This window comes from Cordyceps militaris (genome assembly GCF_000225605.1).
Source record: "Cordyceps militaris CM01 unplaced genomic scaffold CCM_S00006, whole genome shotgun sequence".
Taxonomy (NCBI): domain Eukaryota; kingdom Fungi; phylum Ascomycota; class Sordariomycetes; order Hypocreales; family Cordycipitaceae; genus Cordyceps; species Cordyceps militaris.
This window is the reverse complement of record NW_006271974.1, coordinates 1,426,312-1,437,344: the sequence shown is the minus strand read 5'-3', so window position 1 is coordinate 1,437,344 and position 11,033 is coordinate 1,426,312. Positions and strand designations below refer to the sequence as shown.

The window sequence follows — 11,033 nt, the reverse complement described above, 5'->3', positions numbered from 1 at the left end:
ACCGTACTGTTCCTTCGTCTCCTCCGCCTCCGTCCGCCGTAAACGAACTACTTCTCTTCGTAGTACTACTACTCTCTCTCTCTCTCTCTCTCTCTCTCTCTCTCTCTCTCTCGCTGCTTCCGTCTAAACTTTCAGCGATGCTAATGTCCCGACGTGCAAGAGTCATCTGTTTTTTACTTTTATTGGGGCAGCCTCATGTTGATCCTCTATTACCAGCCACCCCACCACTTCAGCTTGGCACTGGCCGAGCGAGATCCGCACCGACTAGGTCCCTTGCTTGCCGAACTTAGTATTTCCGTATCAGGAATGTGGTCCTAGTCGAAATGCAGTTACAGATTCGATAAACAGCCGGGATTGCCGTGTGTCAGGGTTTATTTGCCACAAAAAGCACAATATATAAACCTCGCGTAGTTGTAGTCTTGGGAAACCCCTAATCCTTGTCAACAGTTCATCAAGTTCAAGACCTTTGCTTCCTTCTCTACACTTCATCCCATCAGCCCTTCCCAACACTTGTTCAAAATGGCCATCAAGGACGGATCCCGCTTTGACTTCATCGTCGTCGGCGGCGGCACCGCCGGCAACATTGTCGCGTCCCGCCTCGCCGAGAACCCCAAGGTCCGCATCCTCATCGTCGAGGCCGGCATCGGCTCCTCGCGCGACAACGAGGAGATCCGCACCCCCGGCCGCGCCATGGACATCCGCGGCAGCCAGTACGACTGGGCCTACAAGACGACCATGGTCAAGCGCCCCGACTACGAGCGCATCGAGAAGCCCAACACGCGCGGCAAGGCCCTCGGCGGCAGCTCCTCGCTCTACTACTTCTCCTGGGTGCCCGGCTCCAAGGGCACCTTTGACATGTGGGAGGAGTACGGCGGCAAGGAGTGGACCTGGGACCATCTCCTGCCCTACCTCCGCAAGAGCGTCACCTACCACGACGACGAGGGTCTCTACCCCAAGGCCCTGGCCAAGATTGGCGCCGGCGGCCCCATCCCCATCTCCCACGCCCGCCTCATGCCCGAGATGGCCCCCTTCCGCCAGCTCCTCACCAAGGCCTGGCAGTCGACCGGCGAGCCCGTCTCGGAGAACATCTTTGACGGCGAGATGCGCGGCCTCGTCCACAGCGTCAACACCATCTACCAGGGCCGCCGCTCCGGCAGCTTCCTCGCCCTCGAGGGCAAGTCCAACATCACCGTCCTGGCCGAGACGCACTCCAAGAAGCTCATCATCGACCAGGCCGATGGCAGCGTCAAGGGTGTCACCGTCATCGCCCCCTCGGGCGGCGAGCTGAGCTTCTACGCCGAGCGCGAGGTCATCGTGTCCGAGGGTGTCTTTGAGTCGCCCAAGCTGCTCATGCTGAGCGGCATCGGTCCCAAGGAGGAGCTCGCCAAGCACAACATCCCCGTCCTCGTCGACTCCCAGCACGTCGGCCAGCATCTGCTCGACCACCCTGGCGTCCCCTTTGTCCTGCGCATCAAGGACGAGTTCTCCATGGACAGCCACGTCCTCCGCAAGGGCCCCGACCAGGACAAGCTGCTGGCCGCCTACAAGCACAACCACGCCGGCGCCATGGGTTCGCCCTTCCTCGAGATGATTGGCTTCCCCCGTATTGACAAGTATCTGGAGAAGTCGCCCGAGTACCGCCAGCGCAAGGCCGCCAACGGTAACAAGGACCCCTTCTGCCCGTACGGCCAGCCTCACTTTGAGCTTGACTTCATTCCCCTCTTCGGCAGCGCCTTCCAGTGGCACTTCCCCCACCCCAAGCGCGGCAGCTACATGACCGTCATGGTCGACCTTGTCCGCCCCGTCTCCGAGGGCGGCACCGTCACCCTCAACAGCGCCGACCCGCTGGAGCAGGCCAACATCAACCTCAACTACTTCAACGATGACCTCGATATCATCGCTGTCCGCGAGGGTATCCGCTTCTCCTACGATATCCTCAAGAACGGTCCGGGCTTCAAGGACATTGTCGAGGACGAGTACCCCTGGGACATGCCCCTCGACGACGAGGAGGCCATGAAACGCACCGTCCTGGACCGCTGCCAGACCTCGTTCCACCCTTGCGGTACCGCCCGCATTGGTAAGAACATCAAGCAGGGTGCCGTTGACGCCGGGCTCCGTGTTTTCGGTGTCAAGGGCCTGCGTGTCATTGATGCTTCCGTCATTCCCGTCATTCCTGATTGCCGCATCCAGAACTCCGTCTACATGGTAGCGGAAAAGGGCGCCGACGCCATCAAGGCTGACTACAAGGTTTTGTACTAGATATCCCGCGGTGGGGAGTGAGTTTCAACTCTAATAATAACAAGGTTTAGAATTAGGTACCCAAATAAATTACTGCTTTGAAAATATCACAAAGTCTGGCCTTAGCTGTATCTATTTTAGTGACCTATGATCAAACAGTCTCTAGTGGTAAAGAGTTCAGTAGTATGCTAGTAAACCAGACAAGATACGAACAATAATGCGCGTTATGAGTGCATTCTACGGTTCTAAGAGCGAGTTTGCAGTTGGCGCGGGCTTGCAGTTGGTACTCCGGGCTGGTGCGGCAAAGGAGTACAGCACATAGAATTCACCTGGCAAGGATAGTGCCTCGATGAAACGGTTTGACCCGAGTTCTGGCATGATTATGAGTAATTCCCGTCTGATGATTACTTCTATGACCCTCTGAATTAAAATGCTTCCATACTTGCATATTAATGCTCTTTGCGTTCCGTTCCGGATCACGGAACTGCCGCCGGTCCACTTGACGGCCCCGGCCCGCCTTGTCGGTGCTACCAGGCTACCACATAAAACCAAGCGCATCTTCCTCTTCCTTAGCCCCTCCGGAAAGAAATCCGCCACGTACCACTGTCTCACTTTGCCATCTCCCCGCACACGCAAACCCATGGAAATCACCATTGTAGGGGCCGGCATCGCCGGCCTGTCCCTCGCCCTCGCCCTCGCCCGCGCCGGCCACCGCGTCGTGGTGCTCGAAGCCGCCCCTGCGCTCGCCGAGATGGGCGCCGGCGTGCAAATGACACCCCTAGCGATGCGGTACCTGTTCCAGTGGGGCATGCGCGCCGACATCCTCGCCGCATCCATTGTGCCCGCGCACATGACCGTCCGCGATGGCCGCTCCGGCGAGCCCCTCACCGCGATCCCAACCGGCGCCATGGAGGCGCGCTACGGCGCACCGTATATTGTCGTGCACCGCGCCGTGCTGCACGACCTCTTGCACAAGCACGCCGTCCTGGCCGGCGCGCAGCTCCGGCTGGATAGCCGCGTGTTGCGGTACGATTTTGCCAGCGGCGCGGTGGACCTTCACGATGGGACCCGGGTGGCGGCCGATCTGGTTCTTGGCGCCGATGGTGAGAAGAGGGGAGCCGCCCCGGCCCACAGGCTCTGTGTGTGTCTGATTCGATTTTTGACTTTTTCTTTTGGCAGGCATCAATTCGTTGGCGAGACGCCAGCTGCTGGGCGACGCACACGCCGACTCGCAGCCTACCGGCATGGCGGCGCTCCGCACCATGGCGGCCGTGGCGCAGATCAAGGCCGATCCGCTGCTCGCCGACCTCATTGATCTCGAGACGTACAGCTCGCACCTGTGGATCGCGCCGGGCTCGTCCGTCATGGCGTATCTGATCCGCGAAGCCACGCTGCTCAACGTGGTGCTCTCGCACCCCGACGACGTCGACATGTCGCAGTACACGCCCGACCAGTACAGGGCGTTTGCCCAGAACCTTGTCCAGGATTTCGAACCCAGGTACGCTGTCTGCCTTCTAACAAAGCCTACACGCAGAGAATCCCCCCCCCCCTGGCTAACACAGAGTCGCAGAGTGCAGCGGCTTATCGCGACGCTGCTGCCCAAGATGCAAAACTATCCCGTGCACGAGGTTCCGCCGCTGCCGCGTTGGACCCACCCCGCGGGCCGCTTCGCGCTCGTCGGCGACGCCGCGCACGCCATGTCCTTTTACCTGTCCATGGGCGTTAGCATGGCCGTGGAGGACGCCGTGTCTCTGGTGACGGTCCTGGACCTCGCCTGTCCCGCGGCGGCTGCCGACCACGACAAACTCAAGACGGCGCTGCGGGCATTTGAGCACGCGAGAGAGGAACGCGTGGGCTTGGTGCGTGAGGCGAGCCGGCACGGCGGCCGCGTCTTGCATGTCGAGGACCGAGCGGTGCGGGACGAGGTGTATGCGGCGCTCAGGGCGGATGGACTGCGCGATGCGACGGTCGGGGACGCGGCGCTGGCAACGGGGAGCTGGACGTATGGACTAGCGGATCAACGAGTGCGGGACTGGTGTTTCTCGTATGATCCCGTCAAGGTTGCAAGGGAGTGTTATGAGGCCATAGTGTAGAGACGCTGGTATCCGTGACAGTTAGGCTGGCACTGATTGCCATGTCTAGCAGTCTCGGGTTGGACTATATATACCGACATTGACAGCAGTAAGCCTTATCTTCAACCTCTTCGAGATGACTTCAGCTAAAGCGTCAACGACTCCGACCGAGATCCGCCGGGCGCATCAGTAGCTCAAAGACAACCCATCGACCTTGCGACGGCCGATTGCGCGATGCCATTGCCGGCGCAACTCCTCTAGATCTATAGTCTTTCTTTCGACACATGATACGCACCTGCATTATATATATAAGTCCCTTCGAACAGTTGCGTCGCCAGGATGAGATGAGATGTGTTGGCAGTCATTGACAAGCTACATTTTCAGCTGGGCTGAGCTAGTCTACACTGCCTCAAGCTGACTTCTCGTCAACCTCACTCTTTACTCTCATTTTCCAAAACACATAAACCCCCGTTATCCACTCACTTCCATCGCCATATTCTTTCATCCAAGCTCTCTGACAAAGCCGCACCCTAGTCACCGCAAAATGTCACCACCACCACCCAGCATCTACGCCATCGACCCTCCTCCCGTCAACCTCATCCACAGCATCGCCCACTCCGGCTCACCACCACCCACCCCCTCATCTCCCTCCTACGGCATCGACTCCCCGCTCGGGCTCGTCCTCTCCTCTCTCTTCGCGCCTCTCTACCTCTACGCCACGCTCCGGGGCAAATCCACCGTCTGGGACACCATCCTCGCCTCGCTGCCTCCTGCTGCCCCTTCCGAGGCGCCCGCCCTCGACGTCGGCTGCGGGCGCGGCCTCGTCCTCCTCAAGCTCGCCGGCCGCCACACGCACGCCTACGGCATCGACATCTTCCGCGGGGCTGACCAGACCAGCAACACCCCGGAAGCCACCTACAGCAACGCGGCGGCGCTCGGCGTCGTGGAAGACACAGTCCTGCACGCGGCGAGTTTTGCAGTGCGCTTCCCGTTTGTGGACGGCGCGTTTGCGCTCGTCACGTCGAGCTTGGCGGTGCATAATGCCGGGCGTGAGGGACGCAGGTGCGCTGTACGAGAAATGGCAAGGGTGTGCGCGCCGGGTGGGCGGATCGTGCTTGTCGACTTGTTTGGGTATTTTGGGGAGCATAGATCCGTGCTGGAGGACGAGGGATGGACCGATGTGGTCGTCTCGTCTGTCGGCTGGAGGATGATGTTTGGTCTCTGGCCGTGTCAGATGCTTGTGGCGACCAAGCCGCCATGACCCAAGGTTGAGCGACGAAACAGAAACTGTATACACAGGTGAGCCGGGAGTTTTCAAGCTGTCTTACGGAGTGATCTACAGGTCTCGTAAACTGGATCCATGGGGAGAATCACCAGCATCATAAACATTCAATGTACTTAAATGTGCTCGTGACACTATATAGCCCAAGACCGTGCTTCCAGACACTGCCGTCGTCTGGAAACCCAGGATCCATCACTGCTTATATAATTCCCTGAGCCTTTTCGTTCGTCATCTTCTCCTCTTGATATTTACGTCGACCCGCGCAATTTCGCCCTGATCTGCTTTGTACCAAGACCAGCCTGCTGGGCCATTTCAAATGATGATTGTGCATTGCACTCTTTATTCCAAATGCCGTTGGTATCCTTACATCCCAGTGTTCAAGCCAAGTATTCCGACGCCGCATGCCTTGCACAACGCCTCTCGGTCTACGAGCGGGAAGCGGGTTTGCGGTCCCTAGCGGTCTGAGTTAGTCAACAGTATTTGAGACATGGTGCCATGAACCTACGTGCTAAGTCTTCTCGACAGCTGATGCAGCTTCTTGTCATTGTCCGCATCGTGCACAGCCTTTTGCATGGCAATACTCCTCTCCTCTTCATGGTGCCTGATGACTTCCTCTTGGCTGGGAGGTAGGTGCTCGTTTTGGATGTCCACCTTTTTAGCATCTTCAAAAGAACTGATAGCGTTCTTGATGCCTTCCGCGCCGAGCATCAGAGTACCGGCAGGCAGACGACCGCCAGCGACCGTCTTAAGCTCAGTGACACGCTCTGCCTCCTCGCGGAGGACCTGGAACACTCTAGACATGCGACCAATGGCAAGAATCTTGTTCTTGATCGCTCGGCGCTTGAATTCAATCGAGTTGGGGTCATCGGGAGTCGAGACGACGGGTGGCGAAATACGACCTGGCGAGGCCGATGACGGTGTCTCCTCTCTGAGTTCCTCTTCCGAGCACGTGCTGAGGATTGCAATCAACATGTCTGTGATCTTTTCTCCTACAAAGGGCAGCGACCAGGTAAAAACATCCATAAAGTTTGGTAGCCAGTATGGATGGGGTGTGCAGTTGAATTGCCGGATATTCATGACGTTATTTTCATACTTGAGAACCGCGGCCTTGTTGTTATAAACGTCGAGGTAATTCGGAGCGGAAAAGATGGTCATAACACTGGGAAAACCGGTCGTCTTAGTCTTGCGGTACATTCGGTAGCCCGCGTCTTGAGCTTCGTGGGCGCGAATGACGGAGAGCAGATTGTTCTTCTCAAGGAAGGCACATGCTGCGGGATATGAGAAGAAGTACGAGCATCCTCGTACGTGGTTATGTAGGAAATAGTCGCTCGTTTTTTCCTGTCCGAAGTCTTCAAGCGGGTCAGCCCAGAGAATGTCGCACATAAGACCCTGCGTAGGAGGCTCTCGGAATCGATCAACCTAAAGTGGTTTGTTAGCGGAAGGGTTCCACAAGGCACTGTGATGGTCGTGATTATGACTCGTACATTTCTCAGGTCGTCAAGGGTATGCAGCTCGGGGCTGAGGCCACCATGGATGCAAAGAAACTGCTTGTTCATGACGGCGGCGAGGGGCAGGCAGCAAAAGGCCTCAATACAGGCCTCATAGATGGCCTCGGAATACTTGTGCTTGCATTCAAGCTTGAAGGTGAAGTAGTCAGTCAAGTGACGACACTCGTGGTTACCGCGCAGCAACCAGAGCGTCTTCGGGTAGTGGATCTTGAGGGACCAAAGGTACAAGACACACTCGATGGAAAAGTAGCCACGGTCGACGTAGTCGCCGAGGAAGAGATAGCGTGTTTCGGCAGGGTCGCCGCCGACCTCGAAGAGCTTCATCAAGTCGTAGTACTGGCCGTGGACATCACCGCAGACGGTGATGGGGGCGTCCATCTCGAGCAGATTGGGCTCTGCGCGCAAGACATCGGCACCGGTCCTGAGAATAAATAGGGCCTGCTCGTCGGTCAAGCGACCCTCGCGGTAAAAGTGCTGCTTAAGGAAGTGGATGTCGGGTTTGGTGCGGGTGCTATCCGAGAAGAATTGCTCGTCTGTGGGCTTGGAAGTAGCCGGTGCTTGCACATCTGCAGCAAGGATGGGTCGGTTAGCATTGTAATCAAGCTCAAGATGCGCAAATCATCGGGTTTTGCTCGCGTGTCGCGCAGGTTGCCGACGCGGCATTTACAGGCCTGAACACTGCGCAGCAGCAGAAGCCCAGCGTACCTTTGCAAACACGCTCCATGGTGCTAACTTGGGTGCCATCTTCCATGGTATGGATTGTAAAGTCAATCTCGGGGACGGGCTTCTTCCGCTGGATGGCACGAATCGCATTGTCGACCTGCTGGCTGCGACGGTCCTCGACCGTGTTGTGCTGCTCGGCGTCCATGGCTACGGCAGTGGGCGGTGGCCGGCGGAGACGGGGAGGAAATCGAGGAAATCAGACAGGTGTTGAGAAGGAAGCCTGTGGCTGAGCAGAAGACGGATGCGAGTCGAGGAGCCGCGTTTTCTTGATGGTGAGGGGCTGGGTTGGATTAGTGTCGAGCGCTTTGGCGGGGCAAGAAAGTGGATAAGACGCGGCAAACGGGTTGAACAGTACTTTAGTACTCCCCAGGACTCTTACTATTTTCTTCCCATTTATTCTTCTTTATCTTTCTAATCTTAAATTTCTCTTATTTATCCCTCTGATCGTGCGTACTTCTTCTAATTCTCTCTTTTCCTTTTACTGGTAAACCTTTTTTTATACAGTGTAGGTAGACTTATGTGTACGGCCTTTTTTGTTGTCACCCGCATGCTAAAAGGTCCAGGTCCATGCCAGTAGGTGTGGATTCCACTTTTGCTGTTGCATGATAGGTTAGTATGAGGTAGTGCAAGTTAGGTACCGATGAGCATGGGAGGTGGTCTGGTGGTACAACATAGTGGTCTAGCCACCCGTAACATACAAAAAGGTTATGTCGCCTTCGACTTCCGAAAAAACATCTATATAAAAAATGCACCAGAGGAGCCTGCCCAGGTAGATAGTAGGTCGGTACTATGTAGGTACTTGATGACCACTACAAAAATCCGGGTTTGTAGTTCGATAGGATATAATTCTCCTACACGACTAAACGTCGCTGCTTCTTTAACATCACTTGTGGGTGACAAGTTGGCAGGACATCCTCGTCAACACCAACGTACGGAATAACTACTAAACTTAATACGATGGGCCGCCTGATTCAGGAGGGCCTGCCTATTAAACCCCGACATTTAAATAGCAGGATTACAACGGTGCCCCTCACAGCTAACACACCACTAGATCTTGAGCAGGCGATATTGGGGATCTTGCATACCTAGTGCGCTGAGTTTTTCAAATTGGCCACATAGCCATGGCGGCCACATCTCGGTGCCCTGCGTCTATTGAAAGAAAAAGACAATTGCACTTAGTTATGTATATGGCCTCTATTAGGATTTTCCTCAAGGTGAAATATAAAGAGCTGCAGTGCCCCCCCCCCAGATCACAGGGCCCAAAACACTACATCTTCTCAATCCAACCTACCATAAGCCTAATCCGAGATGGCTAGAGACAGAACTTCTTGGGACGTCCTACCTCCCGAGATTCGAAACGAGATCTTTAGGCGCCTGCCAATTCTCGGCGGGAGGTGCAGTCAGCTCGTGACGGTTTCTCAAGCTTCGCAATCAGCTCAACTTTGCTGAGATCAGCCTGATGGCACCACGCCTTGCCAACCTCGACTCTCAAGCTATGTTGTTCCGAAAGAGAAACCAGATTTGCTATATTTGGTTTCGGGTGGAGCCAAAGCAGTACGATTGCAGACAATCTGCGATCGCTGACCAACCAACACTAAACCGCTTTCCCCAACATCACTCATCGAAGCTGCATATTATGCGAAATGACCTCGTCTCTCTCAAAGTTGGACGTCTTCCATCGAGAAATAAAATCATCTCGGTTAACTAAAGAATCAGTATACTCCTTGAATTCCGAGTGCAAGTCACTTACTATAGCCACCGCAGATGCGTCTCAGACCCTCAAACGCGCTCCGTCCATGGAGTACCCGCCAGTTATCAAAGACTACTCGGTTAGCGGCATATCCCAATCCAAATTCGACCGCAAACATACTCAGCATCCTCCCAGGTGTAAGTTGAAACCAGTACTCGCTATCCTTGCGCGTCAGAATTTCGTTCCACTTGCGCGCGGCCCTGTACCACTGATTGACGTCGACATCCAGCGGAATTACGCCTCTGTCATCGTTGTTCCACCGAATCCTACGCAGGGTTGAGTCTTCCTCAATCACAGGGTACGCGCGGTCTGGTGCAATCGCTACGCCTTGGTTACCGCTCGCATGCCACGGCACCTTGACACGTCGCAACGTTTCGTAATCCTCGGGCGACTCTTGCTTGAGCACCGAGGCAGCGTGGAAGCCATCCACAAGCAGCGACTGGCCGCCGAGAGCCTCCTCGGGGCGTTGATTCGGGGGAGGTGTATGCGAGAGCAGGTGGAATGCTTGCAGGCCCGCCGGCTCTGTAAAATACGTCGTGTCGGTGTGAGCCGCGAGCGCCAGGTTCGTGTATGCCGTATCCGCCAAGGCAAGATCAGGAACAAAATCGTAAAAGCCGCCGTAATGCGTATTTCGGATAGGTCCAATTGTCTCTAGCAGCTTCTCGGAAGCTTCAGGCGTAGCGGGGGTGTTTGTTACGAAGCAGAGACCATATGCACGCTGCAGACGTTAGTTACAAAGCCTGCATCATGTGGTAGGCTGCGGCTCACAATTTTGTCTGTCAGCTCCGCGAGACCGTTTGAGTCTTTGGCGCCTACGACCGATTCAAAAGGAACTTCTGGAGGGGTGTTTTCAATACTAGCACCCCACAATTTCTTTTCGCTGCGAATTGTCAGGGCTTTGCGGCTCGTTGGTGTGGTCTGCGCGAAGCCAACAGCTTACCTTTGTGCCAGTGCGCGATCGTTTGTACGGGCAGTCAAGGTTTCATAAAACCACGACCAAGGGTAGTAGCTTTTATGCGAGTCGTTCCCTAAGTCAATTAGCGTTACCTTTATCAAAGGGTGCTGAAATTCCACGAGTGCAGTCGCATACATGTAATTTCTACACCATCACTTTTCGGCGAGATTTCTGATGGCTCGATTTCTGCTGGGATCTGGGCTTGTTAGTAAAGCTCTGCCCTGTCGTAACGGAGGACTTACCCCGAAAGTATCGTAATTCCTTTGCATGGTATCCTGGTTGACGCACAAATTACAGCGGCAATTGTCGCTAGTTGTGTCAGTATGCATTGTAAATCCCGCCACCCAATACAACTCACCGAAGCCAAAACTTTGAACTTGACACTGGTTAGCCGGTCGTAACACATAATTTCGAAACGCTCCTTACAGAAGTGTGTTCGCTTGTCTTCCAGATTCAGCACTTCTCAAAAGAAGTCCCCTCGCATTTGATTCTAGCACTGTTGAGT

At 55.4% G+C, this 11,033-nt stretch overlaps 4 protein-coding genes across 4 annotated transcripts; 2 read left to right on the top strand and 2 right to left on the bottom strand.

Annotated features, from left to right (window-relative positions):
* Positions 1-519: 519 nt before the first annotated feature.
* Positions 520-2,259, top strand: CCM_07730 (Glucose-methanol-choline oxidoreductase; the record flags this gene model as incomplete). The annotated part of the gene is made up of 1 exon (XM_006672870.1): positions 520-2,259. The coding sequence occupies one exon, from the start codon at positions 520-522 to the stop codon at positions 2,257-2,259; it is 1,740 nt and encodes a 579-aa protein (XP_006672933.1).
* A 2,595-nt stretch (positions 2,260-4,854) lies between these two features.
* On the top strand, positions 4,855-5,571 carry CCM_07729 (methyltransferase; the record flags this gene model as incomplete). The annotated part of the gene is made up of 1 exon (XM_006672869.1): positions 4,855-5,571. The coding sequence occupies one exon, from the start codon at positions 4,855-4,857 to the stop codon at positions 5,569-5,571; it is 717 nt and encodes a 238-aa protein (XP_006672932.1).
* Positions 5,572-6,017: 446 nt separating this feature from the next.
* CCM_07728 (serine/threonine-protein phosphatase 2B catalytic subunit) lies at positions 6,018-7,968 on the bottom strand (the record flags this gene model as incomplete). The annotated part of the gene is made up of 4 exons (XM_006672868.1): positions 6,018-6,045; positions 6,098-7,011; positions 7,077-7,666; positions 7,806-7,968. 4 exons carry the CDS (start codon positions 7,966-7,968, stop codon positions 6,018-6,020), a joined length of 1,695 nt encoding a protein of 564 aa, XP_006672931.1.
* A 1,221-nt stretch (positions 7,969-9,189) lies between these two features.
* Positions 9,190-10,797, bottom strand: CCM_07727 (trimethyllysine dioxygenase; the record flags this gene model as incomplete). Its single annotated transcript, XM_006672867.1, has 8 exons — positions 9,190-9,417; positions 9,472-9,527; positions 9,574-9,645; positions 9,694-10,291; positions 10,342-10,453; positions 10,514-10,601; positions 10,664-10,724; positions 10,771-10,797. 8 exons carry the CDS (start codon positions 10,795-10,797, stop codon positions 9,190-9,192), a joined length of 1,242 nt encoding a protein of 413 aa, XP_006672930.1.
* Positions 10,798-11,033: the final 236 nt, after the last annotated feature.